The sequence below is a fragment of the Tenrec ecaudatus genome, chromosome 18 (assembly GCF_050624435.1).
Source record: "Tenrec ecaudatus isolate mTenEca1 chromosome 18, mTenEca1.hap1, whole genome shotgun sequence".
NCBI lineage: Eukaryota > Metazoa > Chordata > Mammalia > Afrosoricida > Tenrecidae > Tenrec > Tenrec ecaudatus.
Window position 1 is genome coordinate 11,694,098 of NC_134547.1, and position 26,652 is coordinate 11,720,749.

Genomic DNA, 26,652 nt, shown 5'->3' on the forward strand with positions numbered 1-26,652 from the left:
TATGGTGTGAGGTATGCATTTGGTTTCATGCCTGTGGTACTTATATAATCGTCAATTTGAGAGGATTAAGAGTGAAGGGGTGGAGTCTAGCCTGTCAATCAGGTGATAGCCAATGAGGCCTCTGTGTGGCCATGGCCTCCTGAGGATTCTGGGAACTCCATTATTCCTCTTTGGAAGCAGAGGCAGGAGTCTCTCTCTCTCTCTCTCTCTGGGTTCACTCAAGACATGCCTGTGAAGAAGACTCATAGAGAGAAACTGATGGAGCCAGATCTCTGGAGCCCTGCCATCTAGTACTGAGCTGCTTACAATGCCACTGGATCCACAAGACTTCCCACCCACTGCCCTGTGATCTTCCTGCATTTGGTGTCATTGCATGTGTTTCGTGAGTCTGAAGAGGACTTTATAGATTGGTATTGGACATATGGGCCAATATCAGACTTATGGACTTGATCTGGACTGGGTTGGGATGTTTTCTTGATATTCAATTGCTCTTTTATATAAACCTCTTTCTTATACACATGTGAGTGCCATGAATGTGTTTCTCTGGTCTACCTGGACTAACACATGTCACTGCAAACTCCGTTTTGCTGCACCATATGGTAGAACGATGATCTCATCCCATTGAACGGGTTCTGGCCCTTTTTCGACGGTCTGCCCTCCCTATCCAGCTGGATTTCAGTTTTCAGTTCTGTTTCCTGGGTCTGTGTCACTGGCCCACTTTGCCCTTTCACCAGGACCAACCTGTTTGGACTACACTGTCTTAGGGCCTCCCTCTCTGTTCTTCATCCTCAATAATGCATTAGCTATCCAGGGCCTCATTAGGACCCCCTACCTGGTGGTGTAATGGCTACAGAAAAAAGGGGGGGAAAGCTAGCATTTCCGCCCCCAAATAGCCACGCCCTCTGTAGAAGCCGGAAGTGACGCCTGTGGTCATCCTAGAGTTACAGTCTTGGAAAGGCTCTGCGTGACAATTCTGATCTGATACATTGGGGTCGTCCTGAGTCCAAATCTGTTGTTACGCCCCTGGTCTGGTTTGAGTCCGGAGATGGGTGGATCCCAGTCTGACTCATAGCCTTTCTACAGGCCTGAGAACTGCCCTAGACAGAGCTTTTGAAGGTGTAAATCTTTACAGAAGCGACACTGAACCCGCGGCGCCACCTCTGTAGGGCAGGGTAGAAGTGCCCCTGTAGGAAGCTACGTCTTTCTCCCGCGGATGGCTGGTGGTTTCGAACCGCAGACCTTGCGGATCACATCCCAACGTGTAACTACTACGCCATCAGGACTTCTGGCATCCTGTGCACATCTGGGAATTCAGTTTATTCAGAAGGAAAGAGGATGTAAGCCCGTGGTTCTGACTCCTGCGTTTGGGTGGGGAGAGGCGGGGTTGTCACCCTGTCTTCCTGGCGCTAAGCTGGGTTTCCTCCTGGGAGCTACCCGGGCCAGGGCCGCTGCTGATGAGAAACAGCTGCGGGGGCTCGGCAAGCGCCCAGGCCCCTCCCCGGCGCCGTAGGACCCCGCTCTGGGGGTGCGCCCCAGCCCCCACCCTCCTTTCCGCAGCCAGGCCCCTGGCCCTGGCACGTCCGGCGCGCCTGATGCTTTCCAGATGCGGACCTGGCTCCCCTCCCCCTCCCCCGCCGGGCCTGGCGGCAAGTGGGGCTGAGATGGAGGGGTGTGGGGAGGAAGCCAAGGGAGGAAGTCAAGGTCCCCTCCCCACTCCCAAGTCACCACAAGAGACCCAGGCCGGGGTCTCTATGCCCAGCCTGGTGCCCCATCCAGGCGGTCCAAACTGAGTTGGGAGGAGTCAAAATTGAAAAATGCACGGTCCTTTCCAGACCTCCGCCTCTTCCCAGGGCCCTGGCGGTAGCCTGCCAGCCCTGGTGGCCCAAGATCGGTCCAGCGACAGACCACGCCCACAGACACGCCCCCTCAGTGACCACGCCCCCGCGGCGCCCGGCTCCGTCTAGCTCCTCCCTGCGGCCACGCCCCTGTGGCCGTCTCTGCAGGTCCCGCCTCCGCAGGCGCGTCCGTCCCGCGTGCAAGCCGCTCGTCTGCATGTCACCTTGTTGCCCCACCTGCCTCCTCCTCTCTGTGTATTGTGAGGCTGGCTTCCTGTCTTTGAGGCTACACTCTTGTGTGTCTCTACCTGTACCCAGTCTCTATTTGTCTCATCTTTGTGTCTCTGTCGCTCTCTGAAATTCTTTCCCTGTCTCTGTCTCTACATTGCTTCTCAGTCGGTGTGCACTTCTCTCTGCAGCGGTCTCTTGTGTTTCTGTCTCGCTCTGCGACTGTCACCTTTTCGGGCTCTCTGAGACCCAAAGTTACTCCCCTTCTAAACGAGTATCTCTGGGTTCCTGTCTCCCTTGTTCCCCTGGACCCTAGTCTAACTTGTGTTTTCTCCCTCTAGTCTTTAGCTCCCTGCACCTCTCTTGGGTCTTTGCAGTCCCCCGGGACTTTGGCAAGGGCTGGAGGGGCGGCTCCGCGGCCCGCGGGCGCCCCCGTGTGCCCGTCAGGAGTTAGTCAAAGCAGACAGACCCATGGGCTGTGTGTGTGACAGTGTCTGATGGGGTGGCTTGGGTTAATGTGACATAGAGAGGTGATGGGTGACACCAGGAAGTCATGCGGATATGTGTAATGCTGGGGAATGTGTGCGACTCCCAATGATTGTGTGTGACATTGAGCGATTGGGTGGGACAAGGAGAGGGTGGGGGGGACTGTTGGACATTGGCGTGTATGACTCTGATGATGTGTGTGACACTGAGATGAGTATGTATGACTGTCAATGAGATGGAGATAACATGTAAGTGACTGCATGTGACAGCCGAGAGGGTGGACACTTGTGACACTGAGATTGTGCAGTTGGGTGTGAGAGAGGCCACACGTATGACTGTGTCACATGAAGCGATTCCGCATGACAGTGTATGGGAGGGAGGTGTGTGTGTGACTATCCTGGTCAGATTGGGTGATCGTGATGTGGATGTGAGAGAGAGAGTGTGAAATATAAAGAAGTGAAAGTGAGCTTGTCTGTGTCACCCAGGCTGAGGAACTGACCAATAGATGGCCTGAGAGGGCCGTGGGAGAGACATGGGGAATCTGGGGGTGACGGGCCAGGTGAATGTGAGACCGCATGCAACAGCGACACTGATGGTCTGTGAGAAACTGTCATCACGTGACCCCGAGATTGTGTGGCACTCAGCGTGTGGTAGTTACATAATCTGGTGTCAATTTGAGGATTCAGAGTGAAGGGGTGGAGTCTAGGCTGTCAAACAGGTCACAGCCCAATGAGGACTCTGTGTGGGCGTGGCCTCCTGAGGATTCTGGGAATTCCTGTATCCTCCTTGGAAGTGGGAGGAGACATTTTCTCTCTGGCCTCACTCCCTGAGTGTCACTCTACTGACAAGACACATGGCGCTACACTGATAGATCCTGTGTCCTGGGTGCTGGAGGAGCCATGTGGAGACCCCTGCCAGTGCTGAGATGCTTCTACCACCACTGGATGCACAAGACTTTGCACCCACTGCCCTGTGATCTTCCTGCATTCGGCGTCATCGCATGTCTTGCGTGAGTCTGTAGAGGACTTTATAGACTGGTATCGTACTTATGACTTGATCTGGACTGGGATGGTTTCTCAATCTTCAGCTGTTCTTGTATAGAAAGCTCTTTCTTATACATATATGAGTGTCTATGAATTTGTTTCTCTAGTCTACCCGGACTAACACAAAGTGATTGGTGCAAGTAGGTGCTTCCCATTGTGTTGTGTCCGTGTGTGAGAGACTCAGATTGCTCCGGACAGTGCAGGGATGGATGATGGGAGTGTCTGTGGGAGGGTGTGGGATGTGCATCTAGGTGAGGCCAGGTATGTGACCCAGACAGGAGACTGTGCTATGGAGCCGGAGAGAGGCATGGTATGGCTGTCTGTGGGTGAGCCTGCTGGGTCACTGTTGGCCACACAGGTTGTGTGGAACCCCAGAGACTGTGGGTGCTGGGAGATGTGCGTGGCTAGGGAGTCCTCACTGGGAGATGGTGATGGGGTGTCAGTCATGGAGAGATGGTGTCTGTTTTTGTGGCCACACGCCTTGTGAGATTGTAAGGGGCTCTGGGAGAAAGTTGACAGATGGCGTGTGGCTATGAGTGACACCAAGAGATGGCAGGTGTGTAACAGGGACAGACGGTGGGTAACCGTGTGAGAGGACAGTGGGTGTGAGACTGTGTGTGACAAGTGGAGGCAGACACATTGTATGGTAGCATGCTCACCTCAGCTCCTCTTGATGGACCACGTGGAACTGGGAGAAGATCCAGGGAACCTTTACTATCTTGGGACATTTGTAGGTAGCCTAAAGGTATGCATATTCAGGAGTTACATGCGTCACAAGGTGGGTGGCATCTACATTAAGGTCCCTGAGCTCACAGGTGAGGAAACCTAATACCTGCACAGGGGAAAGGTATGAGGGGGGTTGGGTAACACAACTTGGCATGGTGGGAGGAGAGAGATGTCTGCTTCTACAGGGCGATAGAATCAACCATGTGCTCACTTTAAGGCAGCAGAGCTGTTCAGGGGAGAGTCTGTGGGAACGATACTTAAAGCAGGATCATGGACTTGGACTTTGTCTCTAACTTACCAAAGTGGAGGCTTTCCTTACTAATGCTGGAATACCAGCTTTCCAGATTCCCTCTGTTGTTAGGGAATGTAGTCCTGGTCCTATTTCCCTCAGTGTTAGTTTACCACAATGTGTGACTCTGTGGAAGTCACTTGTGGCTGTCTGGACTCCATCAAACTATAAAATGCTGAGTGATGCGCCTAGAGCCCACTGCCTTCCAGATCATTCTGATTCATAGGGACCCTGTAGGACAGAGTAGAGAACCCCCCACACCACACACACATACACATGGTTTCTGAGGATGTCAATCTTGGCCGAAGCAGACAGCCTCACCTTTCTCCCATGGAGCAGCTGGTGGATTCAAACCTCCAAACTGCCGAGTTAGCAGCCGATTGTTTTAACCACTGCCCCATCTGGGATCTACACAGAGTGAGTGAGTGAGTGAGTGAGTGAGTGAGTGAGTGAGTGAGTGAGTGAGTGAGTGAGTGAGTGAGTGAGTGACTGTAATGGGTCTGAGGCTGAGGAAGAAGTTTACCAGGAGAGGAGGTTGTGCATGGACTGTGGGCACAAGCCAGCCCTTGAGAGGGAGTCCTTGGTATGGAGGTGACACCACAGTGGTGAGCCTAACCTATCTTGTGGGACAGGACAGGATGGGGCGGGGGTAAGGCACATGTGTCTGGAACCAGGAGAGACTGATGTAACCTGCATATACTAAATGCAGGGTGTGGTACACACGTTTAGAAAAAGTGCTTCCTCAACCCCCCTCACCCCTGAGCCTTTGTGAGAGAGACAGAGCTTGAGAGGACGGACAGACAGAGACCCAGAGAGAGAGAGAGAACGAGAGAGAGAGAGAGAGAGAGAGAGAGAGAGAGAGAGAGAGAGAGAGAAGAGGGCAGACAGAGATGGAACCCTGAGAGACACACTGATCGCAGCGGCAGAGTGGCAGCAAGTGGAGGCGGGCCCTTAGGGGCAGCGCCCCGGGGGAGGGGGCGGGGCTGGGGTGGGGGCAACACATTCTCTCCCGCCTGACCCACACCTGCTCCACATCCCAGCCGGAGCAGCAACAGGTAGGAGCCTCAGTCCTGAGGCTGCCCGCTAGTCCCTCTGATGGGTGGGTGAGTGAGTGAGTGAGTGAGTGAGTGAGTGAGTGAGTGAGTGAGTGAGTGAGTGAGTGAGTGAGTGAGTGAGTGAGTGAGTGAGTGAGTGAGTGAGTGAGTGAGTGACTTCGTATTCCTTTGTCTTCCATGGTCAGCCTGTCACCTCTCTGTCCCTGCATCTGGCCCTGGTTCTCCCACTCCTCGCTCCACCTGTTTCTCCCCACTCCCCAACCCAGCAGTCCCTACATCTCCATCCCCTGGCTCCCCTCCTCTTTCCCTCCCCTGCCTCTCCATCTAGGCTTCTGGATTCTCCCCTCCCTCCTCGCCCATCTCTCCGCCTGCCCTTTCCGCTACCTCTCCAGTTCACCCTGCGACCCTCTCACTCCACCTGACCCCCAACCCCTCCAACTCCCTCCCCCTGCGCCCCTCTCTTTCCCTCCGCAGTCCCTGTCCGTCCGTCTTGGGTCTCGGTCCTCTCCATCTTCCTACTATCCCTCTCTCTATCCTGGGCTCCACAGGGCAGGGCGGGGCTCCCGCAGTCCTCTCCCACCCTCCCCGCGGCTGCTAATGAGCAGAGGAACCTTTGAGGTGGCCAAGGCTGGGGTGGGGGCTCCCTGAGGGGGGTGGAGGGGGCAGCTGCTGCCAAGGGCCTAATGAGGCCCCCTCTGTCCCCCTCCCGCTGAGATCTTAATTCTCTGTTCTCCCCGGAGCAATGGTTAATTGGCCTGGGGAGGGGGAGGCCCCCTCCCGGCTCCTGTTCTAACCCTGGGGGGTGAGGACACCTGGGTCCCCGGATCCTGATCCAGCACCTGTTCCCCTCCCCATCTGCCTTCATCTATGGCCCCTCCCCCTGCCTCTCGGTACCCCCACCTGGGCCTCCCTCTACCCCACCCCCACCCCACCCCCACCCGCTCTTGGCTGTCCTGTTCCACCTGCAGCCTGCCTCTCGGACCCCGCGTCGTTGTCCTCGATGTCAGTGCGCCGCTACCTCCCTCCCCGTCACCCTCATTTCCCAGCCCCACCTACCACCTGCCTCTGGGCACCCACCCAACTCGGTGCATCCCTTCATTCAAGCCTCTGGACCCGTCACCTCCTCTCACTTCAGGGACCTATCCTATCCCTCCAGGAGTCCCCTCTCCCGGCCCCTGGGCTCTTAACCCCTTCCTCGCCGCAGCCATGTCCAACAACATGGCTAAGATCGCCGAAGCCCGAAAGACGGTGGAACAGTTGAAGCTGGAGGTGAACCTCGACCGCATGAAGGTGCCACCCGGAACACAGGGGAAGGGAGGCGGGGCCTTTGGGGATGGGGCGGGGCTAGATGATGCGATGCGGGAGTTGAGGTGGGGGTGGAGAGGTAGGACCTCTTCCGGACTGTGAAGGAAGAAGGGATGTGTCAGGGGCGGGGCCTGAGGAGGGGCGGGGAAGGTGAGGCTAGGGCGGGGCCTGTGGTGGGGAGGGCGGGGCCTGTGGTGGGGAGGGGTGGGGTCTTAGAGGGGGACTGGGAATGAAGAGGAGCTAGGGCAGCACCAGGGAAGGGGCGTGGTGTGGTGTTAGAATGGGGCTGGGAACGGGGAGGGGCCTGTGGGTGGGTGAGGCGGGACCATGAGGGGCTTGGTTGGGCAGGCCCAGATGAGGGGCGTGGCCCTGTAGTGGGTAGACCCAGGGGAGGGACCTGGGATGTTCCTGGACTTGGAGAGGAACCCAGAGGTGGGGGGGCGGGTCCTTAGAATAGGGCCCCCCCACACACGGCAGGGACGGGGCCATGTGTTTGGGGATGGAAGGCAAGGACTGATTACCCAATCAGCCAGGTGAGTCTGGGCTCTGGCCGGGCATCACACAAACGGGACTTGATGCTAAGCAGACAAGACACAAGCGAAAGTGAGTGTCGCAGGGCGGAGTACTGGACGGGGGTGGGCACCGGTAAAACAGCTGGTGTGCTGGGAATGTGTACAGCCGGAAATAAGGTTGGCATGGGTCACGCTGTGGAGCGTTGGGCACCCAAGCACAATATTGTTTCACTTATGAGACCCCAGCCACTTCAACCCCTTCGTTGGCATCTGTTTCCAACGGTCTTCTGGAAACTCCTGACCGGTGGAGTCTCTAGGGAGTAGAAGAGAGGAGGAGAGTGGGCCGTAGAAGCTAACTCTACATTCACCTCACATGCAACTGCACCTAACGCGACTTACTGGGCCGGGACTGTTTGGGGGAGACCCTTCCAGTGCATGAGTTAACATGAAGGGCATCCCAGTTCATTAGCACCCAAGACCCTCATCGGGAGCCCTGGTGGAGTAGTGGGTCACTCATGGGGTTGCCAATGATTAGGTCGGTAGTTCGAACCCCGTAACTGCTGTGCAGGAGAAAGATGGGCTGTCTGATTCTGTAAAGATTTATAACCTCGGAAACCCATAGGGGCAGTTCTACCCTGTCCTCTGGGGTCGCTGTGAGTCAGATGGCAATGAGGTTTGACGTACCCTAAGGCCGCCAGTTGGGGGGGGGTAGGTCTCAAGTGGGTGGGGCTTCATGGGACACCCACCTCTGCACCCCGTATCTGCAGGTGTCGCAGGCGGCAGCCGAGCTCCTGGCCTTCTGCGAGGCTCATGCCAAAGATGACCCGCTAGTGACGCCAGTGCCAGCTGCTGAGAACCCCTTCCGCGACAAGCGCCTTTTTTGCGTCCTGCTCTGAGCCTTCTTGGAAGCGTACTCCCACCTCAAGTCTGAATCCAATAAATGTGATAATTGTGGACTGGACGTGCCTGTCCTTTTGTAGAAAAGGATAAGCTGAGGCCGGTGCAGAGCTCAGGGTGGGGTGGGGTGGGGGGTGGCACCCGCTTGTCCTCATCCTTGCTGAATGTGTGAATGTGGATACCCCAGGTGTCTGGGTGCGGTGGGGTCGCGTCGGCCTCAGCGAAACCACCATGCTGTTGAATTCATTTCAAAGTCCCAGTATTCCTAGGAGGCAGCGGACTAGTTGCATGGTGCCCATTTTAACGTTGGCGGCCATGAGTGAGAAGTCCGTTACTCAAGGCGCCCCACTTTGGAGGTAAGGAGATCCGACCTGAGTGGTGATCTCAGGATCCATCCGCTGGCCCCTCCAGGTCCTCCTTCCTGCCAGCTTGGGGATTGGGGGTGGGCTGGCTTCTGTCTCCTCCCACATTTCTCCTCACCAGATGATCCCACCACCGGCTTCATTTACATCTGACTACCCCATCTCAGGACCACCAGTGATGTCTAGCACTGAACTCTATTCTCTCTTTCTCTCTTTCTTCCAATCACTCCTGCAGATCCTGCTTCCTACTCAGATACTGGTTAGGGCGTGGCCAATCACAGCCCAGTGTGTGTAGGTGGATGGAGGGCAGGGGTGGGGGGGTGGGGAAGACCTGCCCCCAGACAGGGATGACCCACAGTGGGTAGATCTGGGGCCGCGGAGAGCTCAGCCCACTGAGGAACCAGACTCACCTGACTCATCTTGGATGTCCATCAGGGAGGACTTCCTGGAGGAGGGGCCATCAGAGCTAGACAGCCAAGGGAATACAAATTGGGTACCAGGGAAAGAAAAGGCTAGAGGCAGAGGGAGGAGACAAAATCATGTCTTCATGTCACCAGTCAGCCTGCACTTCTGTGTTCTTGGAGGGCAGCCCTGGTTCCTGCCTGGAAACCAAAGAAACCCCAAAATAAAACAAAACCCCTAAGAACTGGGTGAAGAGAAAGGATTGGCCATTTTACATGCAGTGATTCCTGCACATTCTGTTCCATCTTCTGCACCGCGATCCCCTCCAGTCCCTCCCTGGCCCGCCCGGCCCGCCTGCGTCCCCCAGGTCTCCCTGGAGCACCCCCCATCCACCCCCCACCACCCAGGGATGACAGCGCCTGCAGCCTAGTTTTCCTCTCCCGACCTTTGACCTATATGATGTTTACCAAGGTGGTTGCCCAATGGAGCCGTGGTGGCCACATGGAAACCTCAGGGTGCTGTATTTAAAAGTAATTAACTTTGGACTTCATCAGAACTAGAGGTCTGGTGACCTCTGCTGTGCAGTGGCCATGAGATGCAGGGCGCCTGGAGGAGGGGAATGGGGCTTTCTGGCTTGCCAAAGTTCCCAGCATGCCCTAGGTCCGACCCCAACTCCCCCACAAGTTCATCTCATCTCCCTCCCGGGGTAAGGAGACTTAAGGTCCAGTTGCTGTTTATCCCGAAGGCTTGCTGAGGCCCCGGCTGAGGGAAGGGAAAGAAGGAATGCTCTAGAACCCTTGTCTCTGTTGAGTCTGCTGAGCTGAACCCTTGTCTGTTGAGTCAGCCTTGCGCATTATTTTGCCAGACTGTCGCCAGGGCCTCTGTGTTGGCAACCCTTTCCCGGAGCTAGTTCGTGGCTCAGTGGTAGAAAGCTAGCAACTGCTAACGGAATGATCAGCGGTTTGACTCCACCGGCTGCTGCTTGGAGAGAAAAACGAGGCAGGAGGCAGTGGGCCTGAGCCTTGGAAACCCTCCCAGGCAGTTATACTGGGGGTCCTTGGGGCCTCTTCTTCCCTCCCTCCCCCACCTCCTCTCCTGGAGAGCCTGACATCCCCTGCTCCCCAGTTTGGGGTTGATAGAGGGGGAAGCCTCCCCTCCTCAGGCATCTGCCTGAGGCTCCATTATTCACATTGGATTAAGCTCCCCTGGGTGCCAACACCGAATTTCCTGTTGGATGGAGGATAGAAGCCAGGCTGTAATTACATCCCACTCTGGGGCCTCCCACCTCTCAGCAGGCTCCGGCCCCTGGTTGCATCATGTCTGGGGGATCCCCAGGGGAGAAGGGGACAGGGAGCAAGCCAAGGAGGGACTGGGAGGTGGCGGTGGGTGGGAGGAGGAGAGATGCCGGATGACAGAGGTTTCTGGACTGTCCTAGAAGCAACCAACATCCTTGTGTCTAAAGTGGGCAGGGCTTGAATTCCCAGGACCTGACCCCCAAGTCAAGATCAAACCCACTGCTGGGCGGCCCTAGGGTTGGTTTCAGAGGCTGTCACTCTTCACAGGAACCGGCAGTGGCCGGTGGCCTTGAACCGTTGACCTCTCTACACCTACCCCGCAGCTCCATCGGGGACCTGTGAGGATTGAAATTCTGGAGGCTTTTCACTCGGTGTGGGCTTGGGGTTCCTCCTCCTGACCCAAGTAGGAATCCGTAAGAGTGCAGGGGGGCGGGGGTCCTAAAGGGCAGCGGAAGGATTTCTGGAGTTGAGATCTATGGGATTGAGAACCTCGAACTTCCTCTTTAGCGCAGCTGACTTTGCGGAACTGAAGGGGTGGAGAAGCCAAGGCGCTGCACTGGGGTCAGGAAATGGGAGGAGAGATTGGAGGGAACTAGGCGGGAGGGAGGGGTCCGCCTGGGAGAAGAGCAGGTGGGAAAGAGAATGGGGCCTGCGTGAGGGTGGACAGACAGATGGCTGATGCTGGAGAGGACAGAAGGGACAGGCAGGCACTGGGGACCAGCCTGCAGGTTCACAGGCAGACAGACCTGAATAATTTCATTAGGGTTATGACTGCCACCGGGTCTGGTCACCCACTGCTTTTTCCTGCCACCTGCCAGCTGTGAGATTAGGTTTGGCCAGGGCAGACTGGGGTCAGACTCTGGTCATGGGGCACAGAGAGGTTACAACCACGCCCAGAGCAGTTTCCTGCACATCTGCACCGTCACTGAACCCAGAGATTCTGTGGGCGGCCCCTGCAGCACCAGGCTGTTTTCCTGCCACCCCTAGCTACACTCAGAGCGATACTGGGCTAGGCTACGGGGTCCGGGGTCAGGGTGTAACCCAGACCCCAAGTCAGGTGTCCTAATAATAACCATTACCTAGAGCGAGTCCCCTTTCACAAATCCCATTCATTTTCACAATTACTGTTATTAGAAACTCAAACCTCACTGTCATGGAATTGATTGTGACCTGGAGTGAAGTAAAACTGCCCCTGTGCCTTTCTGAGACTGTAACTTTTTAAGGGAGCAGAAAGCCTCGTCGTTCTCCCGAGGGGCAGCAAGTGATTTCGAACTGCTGACCTTGCTGTTACCAGGCCAGTGCACAGTCAACACACAACCACTGGGCCCTGGGGGCCTCGTCATCATAATTAAATCCCAACCACACGACTCTCTTCAGTGATTGAACTACTGAATTGCATGATCTGTGTGTTCTATGTCAATAAAACTGTTTTGTTTTTAATTCCCAATCAAGCCTTTTCTGTGGAATCTGTGTCACATCGGAGAACTGCCCCACGAGGTGTTCCCGCGGCTGCCAGGGTTTCTCCTGCAGCTTCCAGGGGTCGATCCAAACCACCAGCCTTTAGGCCCCTCCTTTGTATCACCCAGGGACTAAAACTAGGAACTGAGAGATGACCTTGTATGACCCTGTGAAGTTGGAGTGTGTGTGTGTGTGTGTGTGTGTGTGTGTGTGCAGATTAGAAGGCTATGTGGGACATGCAGCAGGTTCTGGAGGGCTTGAAAGACGACAGGTGAGGGCCACCAGTGAGGGGCTCAGGAAACCAGGTAGTCTGGATGGGGTCAGGGATGAGAAGTACTAGCTGGCTTTGTAAACAAAGATTCATGGAGGGTGGAGGGGGGGTGAGCAGAGAAGGGCCTCTTGCTGCAGCTCCTGTGTTGGACCCAATAGAGCCAGTGTCTTAAATACCACAAGGGGGTGACTGTGTGGAACAGGACTTTATTTTCTCACAGTTCTGGAGGCTGGAAGTCCAAATGGAAGGCACGGCTATTACGGGAGGTCCTTCTTTGTCTCTACGCCTCAAAGTCAACCAAACTCCCGGCTATCCGGCCGATTCCAAACTCACAGCCCCTGTGGGTTTCCGAGACTGGGACTCGATCAGAGTAGGACTCCCTCCTCTCCTTGTGTTGGTGTGTCTGATGCCTTCAGGAGTGCTTGCTGTACCACCGAGTGGAACTCGTCTGTAGGGTTTTATTATTAGCATTGTTTTAATTCAATCAAGCTTGCAATGGTTTAGATCCGTTTTTACATGCAAACATGAAACCGATTTTTCCCATCTACTAAAAATATAAAAATAATTCAATTACATAGGGGGAAAAATTAGAACAGGGCAATAATAATAAAAGTTGAGCACAGAACCATATAATTGGACTGCAGCCATGTTATATATATATCCTAAAATGGTTCTGTCTAAATCCTAGGCAGTATGAGCAACTTAAAACAAATGATCTGTGCTTTGGTTAAGTCCCTAATAGTTTATAATGGCCATCTGTCACTTTATAATCCCTCCTCCTTCTCTTATTTTTTTGTAAATTAATTTTATTGGGGATTTAGTCAAGCAGGGGGGGCAGTTTACATTTCAGACAATCAATAGTTTAAACCACTCATCAGTCCCCCTTGCCCCCCTCACTAGGGTTTTCTTGATCTCTGTGGAAGAGCCCTTGTGGCGTCATGGATTAGTGGGTCATACGCTAGGCAGCTAACCACAACATTAGTGGTTCAAAACCACCAGCTGCCCGAGCAAGAAAGATGAGGCTTTTGTTCCCCATAGTTACTGTCTTGGAAGCTCACAGGGGGCCGTTCTACCCTGTCCTACAGGGTCAGTGTGGGTCGGAGCGAAGAACTTGGTGGTAGTGAGTTTTTGTTTTGTTTTCTGAATCTTCATGGAAATTGATCGCTAAACTTCTTCCCTCCCCACCATCCCCCACCCCCATCCTCAGGATACTGCTGGGCAGGTCAAAGCCACCAACCTTTAGCACACAAGAACAAACAGCTTGCATCACCCAAGGGACCTCAAGTAAAGGTCATAGTAGCTTCTAGAAGCTGTTTGCAATCCTTGGCATTAGATCCTTTGCATGCAGACAGATCCTGATGTAGCATCTCTCTCCTTCCTCTTGTGTCCTGCCTGTGTTTAATCTCATTTGGTAACTCAGAAGTGATAAGGTCTAGGACCCACTGGACAGCGGCACAATCTCATTTGCCTAAAAGAGAAAACAAGAAAGCCCCCACTTTTGAACCGCTTTACGCCTACGGTTACAAGGGCCCAGAGTTCAACCCACATGTCATCCATGGGAAGTAGTGGGCAAGTTGGTGTGCAATGTGAGGCCTTCTCCGGAGGGGGGCGGAGGTAGGCCCAGGAAGATGGAAAGTGGGGAGGCGGGAGAGGGTTGGACCTAGGGCAAGCCAGGATCTTCGGGCTGGGATCTATCCAGATGCAGGCCCCGGGCAGGCACTTCCTGCCTTGCTTGGCACTTGGCCTCTTGGGTTCACCCACCCAGATGGGAGATGCTTGTGAGATGACTCAGCCTGCCCAGGCTCCAGCCACAATCTTTGTCTCCCATCACATACCCCACGCTGCCTGGGAGCGTCCACCAGCCCGGCAGCTGGTGTCCTCGGAGACCCCCTTTGGAGCCCCTCTGGGTTGCCAGCCTTTGGCACATGGTAAGATGTTGCTTGACTCTTGTAGATGAGTCAGCAGCAGCAGCAGCAGTAGTTGAGGAATTTCTGAGAAACAAACAGGGTGAATTCTCTAACCTACACAAAAGCCCAGCCAAGTCAAGACGGACAATAGGGGAAGTGAACCTCACAAGGTCCCACATCCATGATTGCTGAGCCCCCTCCTTTCCCACCACACGAGATACACCAAACTGAACTCACTGCCATTCAGTCAACTCATACCAACCCTGTGGGTCAGGGTAGAACTGCCTCTGTGAGTTTCCGAGACTGTCACCCTTCACAGGAGTAGAGAGCCCTGTCTTTCCCAATGAGTGGCTGGTAGTTTTGAACTTTGTACGGACTTTGCGGTTAGCAGCCCGACTTTTAAACCACTACACTCCCCGAGCCCCTTACAGAGGTGTGTTAGAGCCGGTTGACTAGAGAAACAAATCCAGGGACACTTATGTATGTGTATGAATCCATTATACATCAAGAAAACATCCCAGCCCAGCCCAGCTCAAGTCCCTATGTCTGATACTAGTCCATAAGGATCCCTCTTCAGACTCACGAAGCCACATGCAATGATGCAGAATTCAGGAAGATCACAGGCTGGTGGATGCAATGTCCTGTGGATCCAATGGCGGTGGACACATCTCCAGGCCTTCGGCTGCCATCCGCGTGGCTTGAAGTGGCTCATCAACAGGAAAACACAGCAGAGAACAGGACGAAGTTCCCAGGACCCTCCTTATGAGAATGCCATGACCACCAGATGGTACCATCAGGCTGTGAGTTGGTTGACAGACTAGGCTCCACCCATATCTTTTTACGGGAGCCACGTTGGCACACACACACACAAACCAATCCTAACTATCACAAGTGGTAAAGAAATACATGATCACCCAGTCAACAGAAGCCCACAGACACACGAATAGATCCAGTTTCATCCTTAAAGAAAAACAATTGTCCATAAGGCTGCACCAAAGGGCCATACACACCCGTCAACACCAGGTCTGCAAAGATGCAGGATCCCGCAGTAAACAGACACACACAGGCATACAAATAGACCCAGGGATAGCCGTAAAGACACATGTGTTTTCCCACAAAGCCACACAGAGTGTTAGACACCCATGGAAACAAATCAATGCCGGCAGAAATACCCAAGTCCACATTTGCACAAATACATGTTGTTCACCCACATGTGCACACACACGTGCAGCCATACCCGCTGGCAATGACTGTTGTTGTCACGTACCATCCAGTTGTTTCCGCAGCACACAGGTCCCGACGCACAAAGAAGGAGTCACTGTGTGGTCCTGCACCATCCTCACCCAGTGCTGCAGCTTTTACACCCGTCCCTCTCATCGAGGGTCTGCCTCTTTTTCTCTGACCTTCCGCTTTGACCAAATAGAATATCCTTTTGCAAAGGACATGAGCCTCAGTCTTGCCGTCTTCCCTTCTAAAGAGTATTCTGGCTTTACTTCTTCCAAGACAAGGCCTCAAACACTTCCCAACTCAGAGTGACCCTGGGGGACGCTGTGGAACTGTCCCTGTGAGTTTCTGAGGCTGGAGGTATTTATGGGCACAGACAACCTTGTTTTTCTCCCTTGGAGTGGCTGATGGGTTTGAACCGCAGACCTTGAAACCTAATGCCACAGCCCGCGATGTGACCAGAGCCAAGGCATAGCAGCAACCAATTCACAGGCAGACACAGGCCACGATACATACAGACACACACACATGCAACACTGACACCAGCCAGGCCAGTAGAGACACAGCCCGCCCACGGTCATGACCACCCACCCTTACTACCACACACAGACGGATCCCGTGCGTGCAATTGTAGCCCTGAAGATATGCAAACAAAGTCACGCACAGCTGAAACACACACCACTCACTAAGACCCTTGAGGGCGTGTGGCTCATACCCACAGCCAGGTTCATGCAAAGACCCAAGAAGACCCGATGCATTCGGATTGTGGAGCCAGCAAAGGATGTAGAAATACCATGGCCCGCTAACAGGACGAACTAATTCATGGCTCCCTTAGAGGCAAGGATGGTGAGACTGTCTTACATACTTTGGACCTGTTGTCAGGAGAGACCGGTCCCTGGAGAAGGACATCAGGCTCAATGAAGGGGAAGAGCAGGGCATAAGGCTGCTATGGGATGGGGCCGACTCGATGGCACTTAATAAACAACTACAATGGCACCAATGCACACAGAGAGCCTACACACACACACACACTCACTCACTCAGGCTGATGATCAAAGGAACCACACACAGACACACACATACAAGTTCAAAAGTCCACCGTGCACCCCTGCCCTCTCTTGGTTTCTCATTTCCCCTTCCCTTCCTTGGGGTCCCAGAGTTTCCAGTTACCTCCATTTCCAGTTACCGCCACCCTCCGCTCACCTCTGCCCGGCCTTGATCTGGGGAGATCCCTGTCCTGGTCCTCTGGGTGACTGGTGAAAGGAAAACTGCTGATTCCTAGAACAGGGCCTTCCTACCGCCACCCACCCCACCTCACCCCGGAAGTCACTCTCCTACAGGGTGACCTTTCACCCCCAAATGCTGGGTTGAAATGGAGCCCCTTGCTTCTTTTCTAGCCCCTGGACCCTGGGTGGGGCCAGAGCTAGGCAGGTCAGGGGTGGCCCAAGAGTGGGCAGAGTACTGACACGGGGCCTAGGGGACCCTTAGCTCAGAGAGGACGTACTATCACTGCCACCACCCCCTTCCCCAGATCGTGATTTGGGGGCTCAGAGTGGACGCTGCAGGATCTCAAGGTCCTGCCCGTCATGGTACAGATGGGGAAACTGAGGCCAGGAGGAGGGAGGCCCACATGACCCAGGTCCCACTGGGTGAGGAGGAACTGTGGGACTCCTCCATGCTCCACACTCCCCGGTGGGGGCAGGGAGCCAGGGTAGGGAAGTTCCGGGAACCAGAGCTCCCCTCTTGCCCCTCCCTGCCCTCCCCATCCCCCTCCCTGACGCCAAGACAGGACAGAACCATGCCAGGCGTCATCCTTCATTAATATGATATGACTTCCTGAATTCCCTCCGGTCTGCCTGAGGAGTGACTGAAGAGTCCTGGCGTGGGGGGACGGGGGCTGTGTGGCCCCTATAGGGAGGAACTGCCGGAAGCTGCAGGGGTCAGCTGGGAATGGGTGATAGGGAGTGGGGGGGCAGGGAGTGGGGGCTGTGGTCACTGGGTAGTGGAGGGGATGGTGGCAGCTGCCCGCTAGTGCAGCCTTTGGGGTCAGGTCCTCTCTGGTCCCAGCAATATTCACCCTTTGTCACAAAGACACCCTCCACAAGGCCAGTGTCACCCATTGTGCAGATGAGAAACCTGGGTCTCACCAGCTTCCTGCTCTTACCCAGGACCACCACACACAGCAGGCAGAAGCCAAAGTCAGGAGGACTGGGCTACCCCCTCATAATCCTCATCTACACCTTAAGGACCTTTCTGAAAATGAAGGAGAGCTTGGAAGCCCCCCGAGTAGCACAAAGGGTCCGTGACACTGTCGGAGAAGCATTGGTCCACTAACCCCAAGGTTTGCAGTTCAAACCCGCCAGCTGCTCCTCGGGAGGAAAATGAGGCTGTTTGCACCCATGATGATTGACAACCTCCCCTAACCTCCTTAGACTGAGAGTACCGTGGGCCATCAAAAGAACAAATGTATTTGTCTCGGAAGAAGTACAGACAGAATGCTCCTTAGACCAGAGGCAAGGATGGCAAGACTTCATTCCTGTACTTTGGACAAGTGGTCAGATGTCCCCAGAGGAGGACATCGTGGTTGGTAAAGTCGAGGGGCAGCGAGAACGAGGAAGATCCTCAGCCAGATGAACTGACCCAACCATTGTATGAGGCGCCGTGCCAGGGAGTGTGTACTGTAATGTACTGATGGACTCTGTACAGTCCCAGGTAGGGGGTACTGTGATGTACTGTACTCACACAGGGGCAGCGGCAGTGGCAGTGAGGCGGACCTACAGGCTGGGGGTTCGATCCCAACCAGAGATCTCCAGAAGAAAAACGAAGATCTGTTTCCATAGAGACTGGGGGGTGGGGGTGGGGATGAGGTGCCGGCTAGGCCTAGGACCAATAGAATCGCTGCCTGATCCTGCGCCATCCCCACAAACTGAGTCCAGGGCTGCAGCCACTGTGCCCCTTTCCCCTGGAGGACCTTCCTCCTTAGCACTGACCCTCTATTTCCCCAAGCATGATGCCCCGTTGTTGGGTTATCCCCAAAAGGCCCAGACGGTACCTCAGGGACCTTTATTCAAAAACCCAAACAGAACAGTGGCCAGCAAATTGATTCCAACTCAGGGCGACCTGACGTGCGTGCATGCGTGCGTGCGTGGAGGTGTGCTCCATAGGGTCTTCTCAAAAGTCGGCCCCTCCTTTCCTCCATCAGGCCCTCCTGCAAAAGGGCTCCACAAGGTCCGAAGCCCCTGTGTCGGCCACTGGGAGGAGCCCGGCTGACCATGCTGGCCTCATGACCAGAATGAGCTTTCTGGAAGTCCGGTTCGAAGGAGCTTGGCCTGGGGCCTGGGAAAGCTGCGATGGGGAAGGGGAGGCCATCCCATTTGCAGATGCACCTTGGATGCCTTCCATCCTGCAGCAGCCGGTCCCCATAGGACAGGACACCCACTCTCTCTCTCCTCAGGCTGAGTGTGTGAGGCAGGCTCTGGGCTCCAGAGACTGGCTTTTCTCCCTCCCCCACCTCCCTCTCTCCCAGGCTTCTGGAAGGAGTGAACTGTGTCCAAGGAGCAGAATGTTTGGTGATGCCTGGAAAACGGTGAATCAGGGGGGTGGGGGTGGGGGGGGACTTCCTGATCATTTCCCAATCCCCTGGCAACGTTGGACAACCCGGGGGCCTGAGTCTAGAATAGACTCAGGAGGCCATCCCAGATGGATGGCTGGGTCACTCCCTCCAGGACTGGCCAGCATGTCCCCTTCCTGGCCGCCTGCTTACTGCTTACTGGTGGGCTCCAAATTCCTAATGGGCTGAGTCAGGGGTCGCCATTTGTCATCCCAACCCCCTCCCCCCCCCCAACCCCAGAGGTGGGGCTGGACAGGGTGGGGGCAGGGGAGAAGGGGAGGGCCCAGAGCTGAGGGTGGGTGGTGGCAGGTGGCTTGGTGGTGTTGGGGACCTGGGGCGGGGGGAGAGAGAGTGGTCACAGGGAGGGGACAGAGCTTCAGAGAGCAGTGGCAGAGGGGGGAGCAGGCCTGGGAGGGGAGGGAGGCTGCAGGGAAGGAGGGGCAGGGCCCAGAGAGGAAATGAGAAGCAGTGGGGAGGGCGAGATGAGATGCAGAGGGAGGGAGGGGGACTCCGCAGAGGCAGAGAACCCGGCAGGAGTGCTCGGGAGGGGACCATAGAGGTGCAGCAAGAAGAAGCTGGGAGAACAGAGGGGAAGAGGTGGGTGACATTGGGGGAAGGCTGGGGGAGTTGGAGGAGGTGAGCCCGTGGGAAGGGACCTCTCCTCACAGGAGGAAAGGATTAGGGGCACTTGGAAAGGAAAGGAGGGTGTGAGAAACAGACAGACGCAAGACAGCAGGGAAGCTGGCTCTAAGCAGGTCGGGAGATGGGCAGAAAAAGATAGAGTCTTTTTCGCTGCTACGAAGACCACTCGCATGCCAGTGGTGGGCGTCTGAGTGGACTGGGGCGGAGCCAGGCCAGGAGCCCAGGCAGGGCCCAGGCGTGTCCCCACCACTCCCCTCCTGGGAGGGGGGGGGCGGGCTCCATTAGGACAGCACCCGTGCGGGCAGCTGGAGGGGGCACGCGATGGCAGATTCCTGCCGGAACCTCACCTATGTGCGGGGCTCCGTGGGCCCTGCCACCAGTACCCTGATGTTTGTGGCGGGCGTGGCGGGCAACGGGCTGGCCTTGGGCATCTTGGGCACGCGGCGACGGGCACACTCCTCAGCCTTCGCGGTGCTGGTGACCGGCCTGGCAGTCACGGACCTCCTGGGCACGTGTTTCCTGAGTCCGGCGGTGTTCGCAGCCTACGCCCGTAACAGCTCCCTCCTGGGTCTGGCCCACGGCGGCCCGGAGCTCTGCGACGCCTTCGCCTTCGCCATGACTTTCTTCGGCCTCGCCTCCACACTCATCCTCTTCGCCATGGCGGTGGAGCGCTGCCTGGCGCTCAGCCATCCCTACCTGTACGCGCAGGTGAACGCGCCGCGCTGCGCCCGCCTGGCCCTGCCCACCATCTACGCCTTCTGCACCCTCTTCTGCTCGCTGCCCCTGCTGGGCCTGGGCCGCCACCAGCAGTATTGCCCCGGGAGCTGGTGCTTCATCCGCATGCGCGCCGCCGAGCCGGGCGGCTGCGCCTTCTCGCTGGCCTACGCCAGTCTTGTGGCCCTGCTGGTGGCCGCCATCGCCTACTGCAACGGCTCGGTCACCGTCAGCCTCTGCCGCATGTACCGCCAGCAGAGGCGCCACCAGACGTCCCTGGTGCCTGGGCCCCGGGCGGGCGAGGAAGAGGTGGACCACCTGATCCTGCTGGCCCTCATGACGAGTATCATGGTAGTGTGCTCCCTGCCGCTCACGGTGAGTCCCCTGAGAGCAAGGGATTGGGTGGGGGGAAGGGAGCGCACCCCGCGACACCCTCCAGCCACAGCACCCATTAGCACCCATTAGATAGGGACACTGGAGTCCAGAAGGGGAAATACCTGACTTGGTAGCCACAAGGGGCCCTTGGTAGCTAATCACAAGGTCCAGTGTTCGAATCCACCAGCCACGCCTAGGAAAAAAGACGCGGCTTCTTGCTCCTGTCAAGAGTTCCAGCCTCAGAAACCCCCAGGGACAGTTCCACCCAGTCCTAGAGGGTCCTAGAGGGAAATCGACTCGACGGCAGTGTGATTGGAGTTTGGAATTGGTCCCAGTTTTGCTTCTCTTGTAACCCTTGCCGCCCCCGCCTTCTCCCACACTCTCAGGTGTTTCCTGTCCACCTCCCCCAATCAAACTAACCTTTCCCACTTAAATGTTCCTTGTTTGCTCAATATTATCCAGTCGATTCTGACTCATGTCAAGACCCCCATGTGTTTGAGTGTAGCTGCCCCCTGGGCTTTTAGAGGCTGTGATCTTTGGGGACCAGGTTGCCAGGCCTGTCTTTCGTGGCATCGCCAGATGGATTCGAACTGCCAACCTTTCTGCTCACAGTCTAGCCCTAACAAGACCAGGGTTCCCATCCCACCCCACCTCTTATTGCTCCCTTCTATCAGATTCAGCTTTCATAGACTACAGGGAGTTCTGGTGGTTTCGCGTTGATCGGCAGTTCGAAACCACCAGCTGGTCTTCCAGAGAAAGATGAGGCTTTCTACTCCGTAAAAGAATTTCAATGTGGCAAGCGCACTGGGGCGGTTCGACCTGTAGGGTTGCTAAGAGTCGAACGGTGACTGATGGCAGTGAGTTTTCACGCACACCCTGGTCTGGGCTTGCCCCGCGCTTGCTGGGTGCCCTGTGAGAGTACTACCCCAGAGGGAAGCCTTCCCAGGCTGTCATTTCTTCAGCAGCAGGCGGTCGCCTCTCGCGGTTGAGGCTTCCCACCACAGACCTTTCCGTTAACAGAGGACAGTGCGTCTCGTGGCGTCAGCAGGGCTCCTCGCTCAAGGCGCCAAGGTTTACCGACACTCTCTCTGATTGGCTCCCAGACGATCTACCTAGATCTACCCTTTCCTCCCGGGCCCGCCCTGCAGCGGAGCACCCTTGCAAAGATCTGAGGTCCCGGGTCAAGGCCTCCCCCATCGCAGCCCCGCCCCGTTTCAGCCCCGCCCACCGCACATCAGCCCCGCCTCCTCGCGCCTGTGGCCGCTTGGTCCACTCTCCCCGCCCCCCCTCCCGTCCCCGGTTCCCCACCACCTCCTTCGCTTCCTGCAGCGGCACCAGCCGCACCCCTCCTGTGTTAAGACCGCGTGGTGGTCTTTGGCTGTCCGGGGTGTGGTGACACCCAGGCATCTCACCTACATGCGAGGCCTCAGTGGCCCTCGGCTGGGCTGCGCTGGGCTGGCTCTATAAGCTCCTCCACCCCCGACGCAGAACCTGGAAGATGTGGACCCGCCCCGGCCTCTCCCCCACCCCCACGGACACCGCAGGCCGGCAGGGGATTCCCGGGGACCTAGGAACCAGAGAAAGGAGCCCTGGTGGCGCAGCTGTCAAGCACGCGGCTGCTCAGGGAAAGGATAGCAGACTCAGTCCACCAGGCCCTGTTCTGGGGAAAGACTCCCCCGTTTCGTTCCACGAAGCTGGCGGGCTTGGAGACACCGTGGGATGGGCGGCACAGCGCTCTGTCCTCTGTCTCCCTTACTCTGAGTCAGACAGAGTCACAGTAGGTAGATGGCACAGTCTGGGAGCCACAGGGTGTCCCCCAGCTGGGAAGAGCTGAGAGACCCTCAAACCCAGCACACCCACCCCACTTCCCTCTCTCCAGGCCCGGTACGGGTGTGTGTAGGGGGGATGTTCCCTTCCTCATTGCCCGATTGGACTCCTTACTTCCCACATCTGACCTTCCTCCCCCCACCCCCACCCCCATGAGCTAATTGGGAGGCTGGGGCGCTGAGGTTGGGGGCGTTAGGGGCCAGTGGAGGGGTGCTGGGGTGGGCTGTGCATGGGGTAGGACGCACCTCATGTGAGGTGCATAGGAGGTAGGGGAGGTATATGAGAGTAGGGGACCAGGGGCGCCCAGGTGGCGGTGCGTGGGAGCGGGGCAGGGGGCGGGTCATGATCGGTGCCTCCTGACCTCTGGTCCCGCCCCCCACAGATCCGTGGCTTCACGCAGGCCATCGCCCCCGACAGCAGTGAGATGGGGGACCTCCTCGCCTTCCGTTTCAACGCCTTCAACCCTATCCTGGACCCCTGGGTGTTCATCCTCTTCCGCAAGGCCGTCTTCCAGCGCCTGCGCCTCTGGCTCTGCTGCCTGTGCTCCCGTGCATCCCGCCAGGATTTGCAGACGCCCCTTGCCGGGTCCAACGCCTCCAGCAAGGCCTCCAGGCTACCCCCTGGCCTGGGGGGAAAGGAGGGCAGCTGGGTGCCTTTGTCAGCCTGGGGCGAAGGGCGGGTGGCTCCCTCCCCTGCAGCGCCAGGCTCTGGCAGCCCCGTGGGAACGCCTTCCAAAGCCGAGACTGCGGTAGCCTGCTCTCTCTGCTGAACCCTTGGTGGCCAGGTGACCTGGGCCGTCTCCTGGAGAGTCCCTCCAAATTATCAGAGCCGAAGGGTTTTCAATGGCTGGTTTTGGGGGAAGTGAGTTGCTAGGCCTTTGTTCCCAGGCACTTGGAGGTGGACTTGAAGCTCCAGCCTTTCGGTTAGCGGCCGAGCGCGCTAATCAGGAAACGAGGGGCATGGCTGGCCCGCTGGCTGTGATTGGCTCCGCAGAGCCGCTCTCCCGCTAATTCGGGGGGGGAGCCGGGGGGGGGGGGCGATCAGCTGCTATTTATTCTCCTACCGCTGGGTGGCGAGTGTGGTGGGGGAGAGAGAACGTTTATCCCGGAGTGCAGAAAGTCTGGTTTTCTCAAAATAGTCAGTGGCCTGGGTGGCCTGGCTCTTCATCCATCTCACTGTCTAAATATTTAGAAGGCAGGAAAGTTCCCAGTAGCTTTTTGCGAGCTCAGGGCTGCCGGGGTTAGGTTTCTGGCTCCAATCCCTGTGTCCACAGTGCCCTGGCTGCCTCATCCCAAAGGGCCCAGAAGACAGAGGACAGCCACCCCCTAGGGGACTTTGTGAGGACCCCCCCACTCCCGCCTTATTTCTGCTCCAGGGAAGCCAGGGATGCTCAGAGGAGCGCCCTGAGGCTGTTGCTCTCTGCCTCCCCTTTGGGCAAAGAGACCCTGGCTTGGGGGAGTCACCAGACCTGGCACCCCAAGGAGAGTCAGGAGGCAGGGAAGACTGCAGTGTCATGGGCGACAGTGTTGGTCATGTGCCTGGTGGGAAGGACCCGAGAAACTCTGCAGGGATCATCGAAGTGGTTTATGAGTAAGGAGCCGTGATGGCAATGCAGAATAAGCCTTGGACTACTACCCCCAAGGTGGCTGGTTCAAACACACCTGCTTGCTCTTTGGGAGGAAGATGAGGCTGTCTGCTTCCGTAAAGATGTACTTTATATAGGTAGCTAAGGGTTGGAGTTATCTCAGTGACAGGGGGTTTGCCAGGGCATGGGTGGGGGCAGACGGAGACTAGGGTCAGCGGATGGAGGAGCGTGGATTGCAGAACCCAAATGTATTTATGTCTCAAGACTACCCTAACCAATTAAGAACACCTGAGTGGCTTCAGACAACAGGACTGCGTGGCTTCCCAATTCTGGAAGCTAGAAGATACAAATCAGAATGTCATCGGGGCCTCCACCCTCCGTCTGGAGGCATTAGGTGAAGCTTCTGGTCTCTTCCAGCTTGTGGGGTGCCTGCTACAATCCTTGGTGCTGCTTGGCTGGTGGCTCCACGTGCTGCCTCATCTGCACTGGACCATTTCTCTCCATGTCTTCATCCCTCCGTGTCTCTGCTCCTCTGTCACAGGATGCCACTCCTTTTGGATCACGACCCACCCTACTCCAGGATGATGACCTCCCACTGATGGCTCAGATCTTCTAAGACCCTATTTACAATCAAGTTCATAGTCACTGGTCCCAGGGACTAGGGCTTCCGCATCACTTTTGGGGAGACACCTGAGTTTGGATTCTTTTTGGTTTACTCAACCCATCAAAAGGAGCCCTGGTGGTGCAGTGGTTCTACCTTGTGCTGCTTAACCGCAGGTCAGCAGTTCAAAACCACCTTTCGAGAAAAGCGAGGCTTTCTACTCCCATAAAAAAGAACTGCGGTCTCAGGGACTCACAGGGGCAGTTCTACCCTGTCCTGTAGGGTCACTATGAGTCAGCATGGACTCGGTGGCAGTGAGTTTGGTTTTGGAGTTTGCAACCCATTGAAGAAGGGTGGACGTCGAATAAGGAAGACCGAAGAAAGATGGATGCATTTGAATTCTGGGGCTGGCCACAAATATCGCAAATCCCACGGACTTCTGGGAGAACATTCCAGCCTCTCTTGGGAGAAGTACACCCGGAACACTCCTTGGAAGTGAGGATGGCAAGACTTTGTCAACCAAGCTACGTATCCCAAGAAGGAGCTCTTGCTTGGCAAAGTAGGTCGATGAAGCGGAGCAGGACCACCTTAGCCAGGGGCTGGGTTGACGCAGTGGCCCTAACAACGGGCTCCGGCATTCCAGTTGTGAGGATGCCGCTGGAGCCAGGCCTTGCCTCCTTCTACAGTGCATAGAGTCGCTAGGAGGCACACCCCACTGGCCAGCACCTGACAACAACCACTCCACCCATAAGACTACGGTCACAGGCCTGCGGTTCCTCACACCTGGCTTTGCTTCGTGTGACCCTGGAGCGCTGACAGAACTTTCACTCATTCAACCAACACCCTGGGGGGCCACACGAGAGAGTCAGAGTGAGCAACAGGCATGAAGGAAAGGGAAGTGAACCCCAGAGGGACCCTCAAAGGGAAGGGAGAAAGTGCCTCCACGCTGCCAGCCCATCTGCGGGCCCCTACCGCCTGCAGAGCGAAGGTTGGGCAGCAGCAGGCCCCAGGCACCCTCTCACCCCATCCTCCCAAAAGGCCTATTCTTAGTTCAAAGAGTGGGGCAAGTCACCCAGAGAGGAGAAAGCAGAGGTGGGAGGCGGAGGCAGGCTAGCTGACCAATCTCATTTTGATCTGCCCTTCTCTGTACATTGGTTCCTTTATTCACAGAATGGTGATAACCATCTAGCGCTTGCCTTACAGCAGTGGTTTGCCGGTGTCGGTGTGTTTGTGTGTGTGTGTGTGGGGGGGGGGGGACTGCGTTCAGAGTCCCCTGGAAAGGAAGCTTGTAATAAATGGTACTGTTACTCCTCTGGAAGTAATTGCTATTGTTTTCTTTTGTTCGCTGGGCACAAGTGGGTTGAATGTGAATTGTTTTGAAGTTGTTGTTTTGTGTGTGTGTGTGTGTGTGTGTGTGTGTGTGTTTGGTTCTTTTCAGTCACCACTGTTTCAAGGACCAAAGGAGGGTTAAACCCTGGCCAAGAAGAATGCCTCCTGGGCACAGGCTGCTGCTTTTTGTTTTTGGAAGGGGGGGTGGAGGTGGTGGAAAATGTTCCGGAATGAACTCACCAGGGTGAAGTTTGTTTCTTTTTTGGAACAGTTCTATTGGCACACAATGCGCATAGCATCCGGCTCGGTAGTCCAATCACATCAAGGAGAGTTGTACCGTCAGGACCCCAATCAATTTCAGAATGTTTTCTTGTTCTGCTGTTGTTGTTTGAATTTTATTAACGCTTCATCCCCGTGGCTTACGATTCAACCATTCAGCCACATCGAGAAGAGTTGTCCAATGGTCATCACAGGCCATTCTAGAACATTTGCTTCTTCCTTCCTTGTGCTCCTTGTTATTCGGGTCACTCGTTTTCCCCCTAACCCCCCACTATCATGATCCCAAGTCTATCTTACAAACCCGGCTGGACCGGAGGATGGACACTGGTACAGATAGGAACTAGAAACACAGGGAATCCAGGGCAGGTGATCCCTTCAGGACCACTGGTGAGGCT

At 56.0% G+C, this 26,652-nt stretch overlaps 2 protein-coding genes and 1 long non-coding RNA gene across 3 annotated transcripts; all 3 read left to right on the forward strand.

Annotated features, from left to right (window-relative positions):
* The first annotated feature begins 977 nt into the window (after positions 1–977).
* Positions 978–8,411, forward strand: GNG8 (G protein subunit gamma 8). Its single transcript, XM_075536527.1, has 4 exons — positions 978–1,337; positions 3,421–3,558; positions 6,819–6,952; positions 8,247–8,411. Exons 3-4 carry the CDS (start codon positions 6,869–6,871, stop codon positions 8,373–8,375), a joined length of 213 nt encoding a protein of 70 aa, XP_075392642.1. The 5' UTR covers positions 978–1,337; positions 3,421–3,558; positions 6,819–6,868; the 3' UTR covers positions 8,376–8,411.
* An 11,060-nt stretch (positions 8,412–19,471) lies between these two features.
* Positions 19,472–23,478, forward strand: PTGIR (prostaglandin I2 receptor). The gene is made up of 2 exons (XM_075536760.1): positions 19,472–20,636; positions 22,846–23,478. Exons 1-2 carry the CDS (start codon positions 19,869–19,871, stop codon positions 23,230–23,232), a joined length of 1,155 nt encoding a protein of 384 aa, XP_075392875.1. The 5' UTR covers positions 19,472–19,868; the 3' UTR covers positions 23,233–23,478.
* Positions 23,479–23,506: 28 nt separating this feature from the next.
* Positions 23,507–25,967, forward strand: LOC142431808 (uncharacterized). The gene is made up of 2 exons (XR_012780850.1): positions 23,507–24,442; positions 24,590–25,967. It is a non-coding gene; the product is annotated as an uncharacterized LOC142431808 (long non-coding RNA).
* Positions 25,968–26,652: the final 685 nt, after the last annotated feature.